The sequence below is a fragment of the Giraffa tippelskirchi genome, chromosome 6 (assembly GCF_054371585.1).
Source record: "Giraffa tippelskirchi isolate mGirTip1 chromosome 6, T2T-mGirTip1v1.2.pri, whole genome shotgun sequence".
Lineage (NCBI taxonomy): Eukaryota > Metazoa > Chordata > Mammalia > Artiodactyla > Giraffidae > Giraffa > Giraffa tippelskirchi.
Window position 1 is genome coordinate 120439881 of NC_137280.1, and position 15249 is coordinate 120455129.

Below are 15249 nucleotides of genomic sequence, written 5' to 3' on the forward strand. Positions count from 1 at the left end.
GAATCTTCCTGACCCAGGGGTCAAATCTGCGTCTCCTGAATTGGCAGATTCTTTACCATTGGGAAGCCCGTAGAGGCATATGATTGGTGTCCTTATAAGAAGAGGAGACTAGGACATGGACATGCCCATGGGATGACTCAGTGAGAAGGGGCCCATCTATAAGTGAAGCAGCAAGGCCACAAAAGAAATCAACCCTGCCTGTACCTTGACCTCAGACTTCTAGCCTCCAGGACTGTGAGAAAATAAATTTGAGTGTTTACATCACCCAGTCTGTGGGATTGTATTATGGCAGCCCTAGCAGGCTAATACAGCTCCTGGGGTCGCTAGGAGGTTTCTTGGAGGAAGGCTGCGGCTTGCTCAGGTGGGAGTAGGGTTGCCATGTGAGAGCGACACAGGGGGCAGCGAGCCAGGTCTGTTAGGGGCATCGCAAGTTCAGTTCCCCAGGGGGCACTTGGTTAGTGGAGAGAGGAGCTAGATGATGAAGGGCTTAGAATGCCCAGTCAAAGAATTTGGATTTGGTTTCCTAAGCAAGAGGGAGCCATCCAAGGTATTTCAGCAAGGGAGTGTCATAGGATAAAATCAGAATTTTAGAAAGAGAGATCTGGGAGCAGGTTGGGTTGGCAGGAGAGTATCTGAAGGTTGGGACCAGCTGAAAGAGGCTGTAGTTGTCTGGGTGAGAATTTTAAGGGTCTAAGTGAGCATGACTGGGAAACAGGTCAGAAGTAGATCCCCAGAAGGAACAGTTCATAGGTGACATGGCAGCCACAAAGTAGGGATCCACCTGGCACTGTCTGAGAGGTAAGAGGTGTAGGGGGAGGCGAGGGTCAGAGAAAGAGGAGGACTTGGGTAAGAGCTATAAAACCCTTAGTGGTACCTGTCCATTACTGTGACTGGTGTGTGTAAAAGTATATCTTTGATATGACACTGAGCCGTGCCATGTCAGCATCTTGAGATCAGCCAGGTGAGAGTATTTATACCAAGGAACCCATCAGAGCTTGGTCGTGTTGTTTGTTTTTGAGCGCTGGTTTACTAGAACACCACTGAGCAAAAGGGATTTTAGAGGGATAATTAAACTGTTCTCTCTACATGTTTTATTGACATGTAGGTGATTTACAATGTTGTGCTAGTTTCAGGTGTACAGCACAGTGGTTCAGTTATACATATACATGTATACCTATTTTTTTAATTCTTTTTCCTTATAGGTTATTGCAAAATATTGAGTATAGTTGCCTGTGCTGTACTGTAGGTCCTTGATGGTTACCTATTTTATATATAGTAAAGTGTATGTGTTAATCCCAAACTCCTAATTTATCCCCTCTCCACCCTCCTTTCCCCTTTGGTAAGCATAAGTTGGTTTAGCTATGTCTGTGGGTCCATTTCTGTCTTCTAAATAAGTTCATCTGTATCTCTCTCTTTTTTAGATCCCACATATTAGCAATATTATATATTTGTCTTTGCCTGGTTTACTTCACTTGTATGATAATCTCTAGGCTCATCTTTGTTGCTGCAAATGGCATTATTTCCCTCTTTTTCATGGCTGAGTAGTATTCTATTGTATTTATGTACATCTTCTTCACCTATTCCTCTGCTGATGGACAGTTAGGTTGCTTCCATGTCTTGGCTGTTATAAATAGTGCTGCAGTGAACATTGGGGTGCATGTATCTTTTTGAATTATAGTTTCCTCTGTATATATGTCCAGGAGTGGGATTGCTGGATCATGTGATAACTCTTTTTTTGGTTTTTTAAGGAACCTCTCTACTGTTCTTCCTAGTGGTGATACCAATTTGCATTCCCACCAACAGCGTAGGAGGTGAACGTTCTATATTTTGATTAACGTCAGATTACATGTTGGTGTGCGTTTGTCAAAATTCGTAGATCTGTACACTCAATAGGGTACATTTTATTAACTAAAAGAGAAAGAGATATATCTTTAAATATTTATAAATTAACATAAATTTATATGAAAATGCAAAGGACATACAATATGTTGATTTTTATATTTTAAAACTGTAAAATATTTTTTTCTAAAGCTGACAGATTCCCATAGCTTATTTCAAGGCATATAATAAATTTGTAGCAATGGTTCACAACTGAAGACTATTTTCCCCCCAGGGGACACTTCGCAATGTCTGTGGGCATTTTTGGTTGTCACAACTCAGGAGGGATGGGCGCTACAGGCATCTAGAGAGTAGATGCTGTTAAACATCCTACAGTGCACAGAAGAACCCCCACAACAAAGAATCATCTGGCTCAAAATGTCAGTAGTGCCAGGATCTAGAAACTCTGATCACAGTAGTCGAGGCAGTGTGGTATGTATGGATCAGCAAAACAGAAGAGAGAGTCCAGGAAGTATGGACCCACACATCTATGATTGATTTCTCACAAAGATGCTAAAGTATTTCAATGAGGGAAAGGAAAGTCTTTTCAACCAGTAGTGTTGGCATAATGAATATCCAAATGGAAAAATAAATCTTGATTCCCACCTCAAATCATATCCATTAATTCAGAAGAATCATGGACCTAATATAAAAGCTAAAGCTATAGAGCTTCCAGAAGATAAAACAGAAATATATCTTCACAGACTTGGGATGGGCAAAGATTTCTAAGGATACCAAAAGCAAAAATGAAAAAAAGTATATTTCATCAAATTTAAAAATTTCTGTTCCCTAGAAAGACATTGTTAAGAAAATGAAAAGGTGAAGTACAGCTTGGTAGAAAATATTCACAATTCCTATTTCTGACAAAAGACTTGCACCCAGCATGTATAAAAGCTCTTACAATGTAACAGTAAGACAGACAACCTTACAAAAAAATATGTATTTTGAAAAGGAGATTCCTGTGCCTGCATAATAGCATAAGCTTACTGTAGTTCATTTCTCCCATTGACTGTAATTCAAGATTCTGAACAAGATACAAAAACCAACTACCTAAGAACTCTAAGAAGTAGAAACAGATTGTGAGGAGAGTCAGAACTTGGACTAGTGATCCATGCAGGGATGGTTTTACGAGGTTCTTTTGTTTTCTCTGGGTGTCTGTCTGTCTCTCTGCTTTGCATAGAGGGCCAGCTACAGTAGTACAGTAGCAAAAGTAGCAGTGGCAGCAGGTGGACCCTGGAAGGACAGAGAATGTGGAGGAAATCCAGGAGGAGAGAGCGCCAGAAAAGAGGTCCTTTTTTAAAAAAATTAATTTTAATTAGAGTGTAGCTGCTTTACAATGTTGTGTTAGTTTCTTGCTGTACAACAAAGGGAATCAGTCATACATATACATATAGCCCCTCTTTTCTGGATTTCCTTCCCATTTAGGTCACCAGAGAGCACTGAGTAGAGTGCCCTGGGCCATACAGCAGGTTCTCATTGGTTGTCTATTCTATATATAGTAGTGTATATAGTGTTAAGTCTTGACCTAACCCCTGAGCTACACATGAGTGGGACAGACCCAAATCAGCACAGCCAAGCTTTGGGACCAAACTCAGGTTTAAACCATGTACATAAAAACTTTTTAAAATGAGTTTTTTGATTTCAGGGACCCATCTTTTTAGCCTATTCACTAAATAATGTAAGCTCAGGACAGACCCAAACCACCACTGCAACACAACAAAGGCTTAGAAAACTGAACTTAGATTTGAATCACTGCATATAGAAGGTAAGACAGACTTGCAGCTTGAACCTGAATTGATTGCCTTCTAAAACAAAAGCATCAACTGTCTCCAGAGGATTCTATACAGGACCCAAATCTACAACATAATATTCATAATGTCCAGGACATTTCAAAATTACCTAGCATACAAACAACCAGAAAAATGTGGCCAGTTCTCAAGGGAAAATAGATGCCAGTTCTAAGGTAACCCAGGTGGCACTAGTGGTAAAGAAACTGCCTGCCACTGCAGGAGACACAAGAGACTTGGGTTCAATCCCTGGGTCAGGAACATTCCCTAGAGAAAGTCATGCCAACACACTCCAGTATTCTTGCCTGAAGAATCCCATGGACAGAGGAGCCTGGCGGGCTACAGTCCATAGGGTCGCTGAGTTGGACACAACTGAAGCAACTTAGCATGAACCAAGGTAACCCATGTGTTGGAATTATCAAAGACTTCAAAGATGTGATAACTGTGTTCCATCAGGTTAAAAAAATATTGGAAATGATTAAAATGATAGAAGTTCTCAACAGAGAAATAAAACTATAAAAAAGAACCAGATGGAAATGTTAGAACTGAAAAATTCAAAATCTGAAATTAAAAAATTTACTGGATGATTTCAATAACAGATTGGTGATGACCAGAGGGAAAACCTGTAAACTTGAAGAAATCAATAGAAATTACACAATCTGAGGAACAGAAGAAAAAATAAAATTAGAAAAAATGAACAGAGCTCCAGGGATCTGTGGGAAAATGTATTTTTAAAAAATAACATGTGTGTTTTTGGAGTCCCAGAAGGAGAGGAGAAGCAAGCTGGGAAGAAAATATTTGACAAATATTTGGCCTAAAGCTTCCCAAATTTGGTGAAAGAAAGAAATTGACATATTCAAGAGGTTCTACCAATTCCCAAAAGGATAAAATATGAAAAATAATCTATCGTGACAGAGAGCAAGTCATAGTTGCCTGGGGATGAACCTGAGGGAGGGACGGAACAGAAGTGCAGGAGGAAATTCAGGGGGATGACAAAAGTATTTGTTAACCTGACTGTGGTGATGGTTTCTCAAGTGTGGATATAAGTGAAAATTTATCAAATTGTACACTTTTAATAGATGCAGTTTATATTAATTTTTTTTTTTTTGCCATGCTGAACTTGTGGCATCTTAATTTCCTGACCAGGGATCAAATCGGGGTCCCTGGCACTGAAAGCCCATGTCCTAACCACTGGGCTGCCGGGGAAGTCCCACCAGGACTTTAACAATAACAATAAAGTTGTTAGAGTTGGCAAAAGATTTGGACACAAATGAAGGTAACATAAATTGACAACATGCACATGTTTGTTGTTCAGTCACCAGGTCGTGTCCGACTCTGCAACCCTATGGACTGCAGCACACCAGACCTCCCTGTCCCTCACCACCACCTGGAGTTTGTCCAAGTTCATGTCCTTTGAATCAGTGATGCCATCCAACCATTTCATCCTCTCTCGCCCTCTTCTCCTGCCTTCAATCTTTCCCAGCATCAGGAAAAGATCATGCACGTGAAAAGATGCTAAATATCATTAGTAATTTATGCAAATTAAAACCATTAAAGATATACCACTGCATACCCACTAGAATGGCAAAATTTTTAAATGATGATGAGAACATGTGATCAGCTTCCCTGGTGGCTCAGACGGTAAAGAATCTGCCTGCAATTTGGGAGACTTGGGTTTGATCTCTGGGTCAGGAAGATACCCTTGAGAAGGGAATGGCAACCCACCCCAGTACTCTTGCCTGGAGAATTCCATGGACAGAGGAGCCTGGCGGGCTACTGTTATAGTCCATGGGTTCGCAAAGAGTCGAACATGACTGAGCAACTAACACACACACAACACACAAGAATGTGAAGCAACTAGAACCTTCATACATTGCTGTTGGGAATGTAAAAATGGTATAACCACTTTGGAAACAGTTCGGCAGTTTCTTATTTAAATATGCACTTACTATGTGATCAAGTTGTTTTTTTTTCATTCGTTTTTATTTATTTATTTTTGGCTCTCTGGGTCTTCATTGCTGTGCAGGCTTTTTTCTAGTTGTGGCGAGCAGGAGCTACCCTTTAGTTGTGGTGCGCAGGCTCTTCTTGTTGCGGGGCACAAGCTCTAGGGCGCGAGAGCTTCAGGCAGTTGTGGTTCCTGGGCTCTAGAGCACAGGCTCATAGTTGTGTCACTATTGAGCTTAGTTGCTTTGCAGCACGTGGAAACTTTCCAGACCAGGGATTGACCTGTGTTTCCTGCGTTAGCAGGCAGATTCTTTAGCACTGAGCCACCAGAGAAGCCTGTGATCAAGCTATTTGAATCCAAAATATTTACCTAAGAGAAATGAAGACTATGCCCATGTCAAGTCCTATATATAATTATTCAGAGCAGCTTTTTATTTACAATGGAAACACTGGAAATGCTTCTACACAGATGAATGAATAAATACATGGTCATGCCATGCATTGTTACACTGCTCACTGATAGAAAGGAGCAAACTGTGCCACAGTAGGAATGAGTCTTAAACTATGGAACTAAAAGTCACATATTAAAGAATACATACTGTGGGATTCCATTTATTCTAGAATGTATCTTTACCATGAAAAAGCAAATCAGTTGTTGCTTGGAGTTGGGAAGCAGAGAGGGGATTACCTGAAAAGAGGTATTTCTGTATATTAATGTTGGGGTTGTCACATGGGTGTATAGATTTGTTATTATTGTTCAGTCTTGTCCAACTCTTTGCAACCCCATGGACTGCAGCACACCAGGCTTCCCTGTTCTTCACCATCTCCCAGAGCTTGTTCAAACTCATGTCCATTGAGTTGGACATCCAACTCATTGATGCCATTCAACCATCTCATCCTCTGTCTCCCCCTTCTCCTCCTGCCCTCAACCTTTCCCAGCATCAGGGTCTTTTCCAATGAGTCGGCTCTTTGCATCGGTGGCCAAAATATTCGAGCTTCAGCTTCAGCATCAGTCTTTCCAATGAGTATTCAGGGTTGATTTTCTTTAGGATTGATGGGTTTGATCTCCTTGCAGTCCAAGGGACTCTCAAGAGTCTTCTCCAGCACCACAGTTTGAAAGCATCAATTCTTTAGTGCTCAGCCTTCTTTATGGTCCAACTCTCACATGCATACATGACTACTGGAAAAACCATAACTCTGACAATGTGGGCCTTTGTCAGCAAAGTAATGTTTCTGCTTTTTAATACGCTGTTTAGGTTTGTCATAGCCTTTTTTCCAAAGAGCAAATGTCTTTTAATTTCATGGCTGCAGTCACCATCTGCAGTGATTTTGGAGCCCTCAAAATAAAGTCTGTCACTGTTTCCATTGTTTCCCCACCTATTTGCCATGAAGTGATGGGACCAGCTGCCATGATCTTAGATTTTTGGTGGACCATGTACTTTACAGTGTATATAAATTAGACCTTGATAACATTGATTTTTTTTTAAAGATGACTTAGTTCAGTTCAGTTCAGTCGCTCAGTCATGTCCGACTCTTTGTGACCCCATGAATCGCAGCACGCCAGGCCTCCCTGTCCATCACCAACTCCCAGAGTCTACCCAAACCCATGTCCATCGAGTTAGTGATGCCATCCAACCATCTCATCCCTATCGTCCCCTTCTCCTCCTGCCCCCAATCCTTCCCAGCATTAGGGTCTTTTCCAATGAGTCAACTCTTCGCATCGGGTGGCCAAAGTATTGGAGTTTCAGCTTCAACATCAGTCCTTCCAATGAACACCCAGGACTGATCTCCTTTAGGATGGACTGGTTGGATCTCCTTGCAGTCCAAGGCACTCTCAAGAGTCTTCTCCAACACCACAGTTCAAAAGCATCAATTCTTCGGTGCTCAGCTTTCTTTATAGTCCAACTCTCACATCCATACATGACCACTGGAAAGATGACTATATAACATGAATTAAAATTATTATCAAACTAAAGAGATCAAGACAATATGGCATTGGTACCAAGGGATTCAAAGAGAGGGACAGAACAATAATTTTAAGAAATTGACTTGAGTTTGAAACAATTAAGAATTTAGAATGTGGGTTCTGCTTTGGTATTTAAAATCAGGTTGAGAGAGAAATGACGTATCCTTAAATGATGTTGAGTAAACTGACTAACCATTCAAAATATAAAAATTAGAGCCTTATCTGTTACCACTAACAAAAAATAAATTCCATATGGATTCAAGAATTAAGTCTATTAAAAGAGAAAAGCTGACAGAGAGATGGGGGAGCCCTGCCTGGGCCTAGGGGTCCACTGAGTCACACTTTGCTTGGAATCTCACTTTGCTTGGGTAAACCTGTGGTCCTGGAGACGCCCGGGCCTTGTGCCCCTCACCTCCACCCCACGGTGGGCTGGGGATCTCCTGTCTTGAGCCCTTAGGCTTTAGCCTAACTCTGAAGTCTGCTTCTCCAGGCCGTCCTAGTGCTGAGGCTCAGGTCTCCAATCTGTACAGTGGCCTAATAGTGATGCACTTTGCAGCTTGAAAGTCTGTAGTGAGGACTGTGCGGGAATCGCTCAGTGGGGTAAGACACTAGGCGAGTGAAGACAAACGCCTGTCTCTTCTCTCCGAGCAGGAGCACCAGGCCTGGGAGAGAAGCTGGGGCTGCTGGCTCCGTGGGAGAGGATAGACGTTCGGCACAATCAGTCCTTGCACGGCTGTCTCACTTCGTGCTCACTAGTGACCAGGGAAGAACAACAGAGGAGGGGCCACAGAGATGGAGACCAGAGATCCAGGCCTTGGCTGCACTCCTGAGGAGCCTGAGGCATCCAGGTAAGGAGAGGTCCAGACGGCCCCAGGCAGCAGAATAGATGCTTGAGACCCCTCCTCGCCTTCTGCTAGAGGCCCTGGGGGACTCTGTGAGTCCCCAGGCACAAGTCTCCCAATGAGTTCACTGGCCCCGTCATGGAGAACTGATCTGATTTCCGGAAGATGCCTGCCTGCCTGTTGTCCCCTCTGAGTCTCTGGGAAGGCTCTGGATTCAACTGAATTAAGAGGCAGGTGATGATCACAGGTGTTGGGTACTTGGGCAGGAGTCTCCATGGTAACAGAGCCATCTGGCTTTCTTGCCTGGCACCAGGCCTTGTGACTTCATGATGGAATCTTCTCTGCCAGGCAGAGAGGTTTCCCAGGGGGAAGAGGAGGCCAGGAGGAAGGGACCTGCTGAGGAGGCTTTGTCTTTTCACCCAGAGTTTGAAGATGAAGCTTGATCTTGTCATGACTCAGGGCTGCTGCTGACTCTGCAATGGCCGCTGGAGGTGGCATCCGGGGAGAGATAGTATAAATAGCATTGTGCACTGGCCACCTTTGGCTGAGCCCCCTGAAGAATTGGTGGAGGCAACTCTGACCTCCTTCAGTCCAGGCTGGTTGGTGGAGTGGAGCCAGGACCCAGGTGGGAAAGACTGAGGTCTGGGAGAGATGTTGGCCCACCACTGGGAGGTCCACACTGGGCCAGCACCACCGTATGGCAGGAAGGGTAAGGCCTAGGTGAGCCCAGCCCCCAGAGGGGCCCGCGGTCATGGCGATGGGCCTCTCCCCACAAGCTGCTCGCCAGAAGAGCCCTGCCCATCTTCATCCTTGTGTCAGAGCCCTTCTTTCACACAACCAGCTATCTAACCAACCCGTGTGAGTTAGTGTACTAGGGCTGCTGAAATAAGTCACTGCAAACTGGGTGGTTCACACAGTGCAAACTGATTCTCTCACAGTTCTGAAGGTCAGAAGCCAAAATCAAGGTGTGGGCTGAGTCCTTCTTGGGAGCTCAAAAGGAGAATCTGTCCCCTGCCCTTCTCCTAGCTTCTAGTGGTTGCTGGCGATCCTTGGCATTTCTTGGCTTGTGTCAGCCTTGCTCCAATCTCTGCCTCTGTTGCCACGTGGCATTCTCCCTGTGTCTGTGTCCAAATGTTCTTCATCTTATAAAGACACCAGTTATTGGATTTGGAGTCCACTCTAATCTAGGATGACCTCATCTTAACTGGATTCCATTTGCAAAGAGCCCGTTTCTAAGTAAGGCCTTATTCATAGCTACCAGAAGTTAGGACCTCCTATCTTACAAGGGACACGGTTCAACCCTCAATACCATGTAAGTCACAGTAAAAAGAGCACAGGCTTCAGAGCAGAGCATACTCGGGCTCAAACACCGGCACCACTGCTAGTCTGTCCTCTTTCCTTGAGCCAGCAAAGCTGGAAAGGCAAGTCTGTCCTCATGTGCTTCTAAGGACTCCCAGAGAGAGAGGACTGACAGCCTAGTGTCTGTGGGGTGTCTGGGGAGTGGCAGAAACTCAGCAAAGGTGGCTTGAGTGGGGCATGGGGGCTCAGAGGAGGGCCTGGTCCCCTGTCTCCAGGAGCTCAGTCAGCAGGGTAGCAGGCACTGACCAAGGGTTAAGACTTGAGATGGGGACCTTGTGCTCAAGCTGTACACAGGAGTTGGGGCAAGCATGGACCACATGGCCTGTGGCAGAAGGTGGCACTCCAGGCCCAGAGGCGCCATCAAGGATCAAGAAGGCCAGGGTCAGAACACAGTAGGTCCCTCCTGTGTAACCCAGAAGCCACATGTGCAACCCGTGGACCCCACTATGTACCCATGGTCCTGACAAACAAAGGTGGAACATGGACTGGCTTTTCACTGACAAGTGCTCTGGGTACCTCTGTCCCCTCAGGGCCTGGACAGTAATTCCTCATTCTCCACCCAACCCTACCCTAAGACATGGCTTCTCCCTCCTGTTGACATTGAGTCTGGTAAGGACTTTTATCCTGGCCAAGCTCAGTTCAGTATTCTTTCTTTCTTCCTCTTTCTTTCACTTCAACCTTCCTTTTATTCTTTCATTATTTGGTATATACTGTGTGTCAGGGCTGTTGTAGACTCCGAGGATATAGAAGACAGATGGGCCTTGCCTAGGTGGAATTTATAAACAGTGAGATGAAAGGCATTAATCAAGTAATCATGCAGATGAATGTTTCACAGCAGAGGAACGGGTGCTCTGAATGAGAAGTCCCAGGGCTGTGGGAGTCAATGGTAGAGCAAAACAACCAAGCCAGGAGTTAGGGAAGAGACCCTAGGCCAGGAGCTGGAGAAGTTGTCAACTAGGAGAAAGGAGAGGGGAGAGAATCCAGGCAGGAGCATTAGCACATGCAAAGGCCCTGTGGCAAGAGGATAGTTGGCAAGTAAGAAGGACCTAGAGAAGGTCTGCATGGCTGGAGTGGACAGAGTGTAGGGCATATGGGTCTCAAGGAGGCATTTGCACACCATGTTCATTAGCATTATTCACACTAGCCCAGAGGTAGAGCAACCCAGTGTCCCTTTATGGATGACAGATAAACAAAACATGGTCCATCCATGCAATGGCATGTGACTCAGCCTTAAATAGGAAGGACAGCCCGCAACCTGCTCCAACAGGGATGGACCTTGAGCAGATGAGCCAGTCCCCAAAGAATAAGTGCCGTTAAGATTCCACCTACCTGAGGTCCCTGTGTGTGCGCGCTCAGTCGCTTCAATTGTGTCCAACTCTTTGTGACCCTGTGGACTGTAGCCCGCTAGGCTCCTCTGTCCATGGGGATTCTCCAGGCAAGAATACTGGAGCGGGGTGCCATGTCCTCCTCCAGGGGGTCTTCCCAACCCAGGGGTCGAACCCACGTCTCTCGAATCTCCTGCATTGCAGGTGGATTTTTTTTTTTTTTACCGCACAGCCACTGGGGGAGCCCCTGAGGTCCCTAAGGTCGTCAAATTCATAGAAAGTAGACGGGGGCCAAGAGCTGGTGTGGGGGGATAGTCAGTGTTTACCGGGGAACACAGTGTCAGTTTTACAAGGTGAGTGATGGAGATGATGGTGGTTAAGTGTGTGCCACCAGCCTTAGAGATGGTCCACATGGTGAAGTTCATGTTGAGTGTGTTTTATCACAGTGAAAAGATGGGAGGGAAGCCCGAGGTGGATCTCTCAGGCGGGTCATAGGCGAGCACAGGCTTTGTCCGAGGCTCAACCCCACCCCCTGTCCCTCTCACTAGACTTCAACCCTCGCCCCGGAACTGTCACCGCCGGACACTCACCAATCCCTGCCGGCCCCTGGGCAGCATGGACTGGTCTCGAGCAGCAGGTGGTAAGCCTGAAACAAAGCCGTCAGAGCTTCCCCCAGGGGACCGGGCTCCGTCAGGGTAACCAGACCATGATCCTGGAGGCACTCAGACCGCAAACCAGTATTATCAGGATATCTGGGAGGAGTGCACGTGATGAGGTTTCTCTAGAGGAGAATCGGCCACCTGGGAGACTCAGAAGTCTGGGTGACAGGACCGGGGCGGGGGTCCCACAGTCCAGTGTGCAGCCTGTCGGGTCCCCTTTCCTTAGCACACATGCGTGTGTGCTAAGTCTCTTCAGTCAAGTCAGACTCTTTGCGACCCCACAGACAGTAGCCTACCAGGCTCCTCTCTCCATGGAAATTCTCCAGGCAAGAATACTGGAGTGGGTTGCCATGCCCTCCTTCAGGGGATCTTCCCAACTCAGGGATCGACTCCACCGTCTCTGTGGTTCCTGCATTGCAGGCAGATTTTTAACCACTGAGCCTCTGGGGAAGCCCATAGGGCATATGAGATGCACTGAAAGTCAGCAGGTTAGACCTATCATTTGTTGGAAAAGTATCAGTTGAGTGAAACAAGACCGCTCACACATGGAGTAGGCAGACCACTGATCAAGAAAAGTGTTTCAGTTCTGAAGTGAAGGGCAAAGTGATCCAGAGTCAGCTGGGGGAGGTGGGAGTTGGGAAGGCTCCTCTGAGCCAAGAGTCTAAGAGCAGATTTGGGCACAGGCTCTGAAGCAGGACCTACTTGCTATGACCGAGGAAGGACAGAACGCTGACTGGTGTATCCAGGAGGGAGAAGGAGGCACTGTGAGACAGCAGGTACCAGCAGGCTGGGTGCCCTGAGGCTTGTGGGTAACCTGACCCTGGCTGGGAGCCACCCTGGGTTTTAACCAAGCAGAGCCGCATTTGGAAAACCCCTCTAGCCTCCAGTGTTGGCAGGAGCAGGGGAGGGAAAGCTGGAGGGGCTGAGGGAGTTGGGTGACATGCGATGGAACACCCTTCTCTTCCCAGACATCCCAGGAGAGCTGCAAGGCTGAGCCCAGAGTCTTGTCCTCTCCAAGGCTCCTGGAGGAGGACAACCCAGAGCCCGCATCCCAGCAACTACAGGCCACCAGTTCAGGGGGAAGCGAGTCCCTCGGCAACTTTGACCTCTCCCATGGGCCCCTGGTGGCCCTGGAGTACCTGCCCTTCTTCCGCACCTACGGGCAGCTCCTGACTGAGGAGGAGTTGGCCCCATGGCCTGAAGTCTTCAGGGACCAAGGAGGAGACCAAAGTGTCAGAGAGGAAGACTCAGACCTGCCCAGTGGCTTCTTCCCTTACTATCGCTCCAAGGAGGAGAGTTTCCCCAGCCTGGCCCTCCCTAGCAGGTCATGTGCAGGCTCTCGTGACCCTCCTACCAGGAGAGAGGTACAGGCCTGCTGCTGCTGTATAATAACAATCAGCGGCGACTGCTCTGTGAGTCAGGGAGACTATGGAGGGTGCGCGGAGCAGTACTGGGTATCCTGGGTCCCTTCAGACCTCTTCCAGGGTCTCGACCCCAGTAGGCTTGGCCAGGCCGGCCCCCCACACCCCCTAGGGTCAGCTGGAGCAGTGTGTCATTGGTTAAGTGCACAGAGGCTGGAGGCAGACAGCCTCACTCGATCCTGGCTCAGCCACTTACTCGGAAAGTAGCCTGGGAATTGTGTTTTAAGCTTCATGATTCTCAGTTTCCTTATAAAGACAGAAAATAGTAGTAGCTACTATTTGTTTAGTTCTTAGGCTCCCAGACAAATGATTCATGTATGCCATTTCATTTTTCCTAATAAGACTCCTATGAGGTAGGTGTTATTATTCCCATTTTATGGAATGAGACTTGGAGAAGTTAAGCAACTTGGCCAGAGACACTGCTAGCAAGAGCAGTCCTGGGATTTGGCCCAAAGTCCATGCCCCATAGAGTCACTAATAGCCACTTCCAGCACCATGAAACTGGCACCAATCCCTGTGCCTGCAAGATGGAGGCAGTGGGATAAGTGGGTTCTAATCCCAGCTGAGAGCCCTGGGCAGGGGGTGGAGGGGGTGACCTTCACCTCTGAGAACTTCCCTTCTGTAGATCAGGCATGCCTTTCCCTTCTTTCCCTAGTGCTACTGTGGAGTGGAGGCCCCGGGCAGCCCTGGGTGTCAGGCCAAATCTGGGAGCCTGGCTGACCTCCTTGTCTCCCCCTGACCCAGGCTGGCCCAGCAGACCTCACCTCTGGGCGCTCTCATTCACCCGCCTGCTGCCCCATCCTGCTGGTCTCAGCCGGGCATTCCCATGACAGCGGCCTGGACTCCCCTCTCTCCAGCGACGTTGCCTTTGGGGTCCAGGCCCTTCATACTTCAGGATTCGTGCCTTACTACAGAAGCCCTGAGGAGGGACTGCGCATGAGCCCTGGGCCCCCCGCCTCTCCACTGTGGGACCAGGAGTCCACAAGAAAGCTGCCCAGGCCCAGGGCAGCCACACTGTGAGGGAATAGGAGCTGGTGGTGGCAGGAGCCGCCAGCGAATAGCCCCCAGTACCTGATGATCAGCACGCAAGAGGGGAAATGACTGGGGGCTCAGCTTGTCCTGGGACTGGAGCTGGCCTGGGACCACAGCCCCCTCATTTTTCCCACTGGAGGGAGGCACCCAAGCCCAGGCTCTCCTGTTGGTCTCAAAAGAAGACCCTGCACCCTACTAGTGGGTGGCTCGACCCTGGGGTCTGAGTCAGCAGAGGAGAGCTCAGCCTGCATCCCATGTTCAGCCACACCCCCAGGAAGTGACCTCACCACCCTGGCTGCTCCCACTCCTCTCTCCTAGCTGGAAAACCTGCCCAATGGAGAGCAGCTGTAGGAGTGCCTCCACAAAGGGGAGGGAGCCAGGTTTGCCTGAACACTTGAGGGCTGCAGAAATCAGAGACTGGTTTGTTAATAAATCATTCCACTCCCAGGGTTGGACTTGGTGCACTAACTTGATGCTTTGAAGTAATACTTGTGGCTTCCACTTATAGAGCACATACTGTATGCTAGGCGCCTCACAGAGATCATCTCCATAATCCTGAGGTGCAGATACTGGTGTCATCTGCATTCTACAGCTGAAGAAACAAGTTCAGGGTGGTCAAGTAACGTGCCTGAGCTCACACAGCTCATAGAAAGCAGAGCTGGGATTCACACCCAGGTCCATCTGACCTGGGGCCCTGAGCACTTGAGCACTTGCCCTCATGCTCCTCCTCGGGGAGTCTTCACACAGCCAGGAGAGAGTCAGCTACTGCCCGACAGGCTGCCCTGGGTCTGCCCCCACCTCTCCTCTCCTCACTGTCCCTCTGCCTTTCCTTCTCCAGCTCCCTGCTCTTTGGAGCAACACATGTCTGCCAAACCCCTGCCTGCTTGGACCCCATGGACATGTGTCTGGTACCCCAACTCCAGGTTCACCCCGTGCATCACAGCAGAGGGCCCCGAGGCTGAAGCAGGTGGATGAGGACAGTGTGCTACTCCCAGGACTGTGCACATGGATGTCGGCCCCTGCTTGAAACCGCCCT

At 47.7% G+C, this 15249-nt stretch overlaps 1 protein-coding gene across 18 annotated transcripts in view; it reads left to right on the forward strand.

The window, feature by feature from the left end:
* Positions 1-15249, forward strand: part of SLC25A48 (solute carrier family 25 member 48) — a 170537-nt gene that overhangs the window by 101399 nt on the left and 53889 nt on the right. For 3 of the 18 annotated variants that reach the window (XM_081496035.1, XM_081496044.1, XM_081496046.1), the window contains exons 2-5: positions 8227-8423; positions 12444-12536; positions 12729-13172; positions 13926-14660. In XM_081496035.1, the coding sequence (XP_081352161.1) occupies positions 12468-12536; positions 12729-13172; positions 13926-14201 (789 nt within the window). In that variant the 5' untranslated portion in view covers positions 8227-8423; positions 12444-12467 and the 3' untranslated portion in view covers positions 14202-14660. Of the gene's footprint in view, positions 1-316; positions 799-7959; positions 8089-8226; positions 8424-8763; positions 9138-11649; positions 11742-12443; positions 12537-12728; positions 13173-13925; positions 14661-15249 lie in introns of those variants that run through there. The other 15 variants (XM_081496047.1, XM_081496042.1, XM_081496045.1 and 12 more) reach the window with 15 other exon arrangements.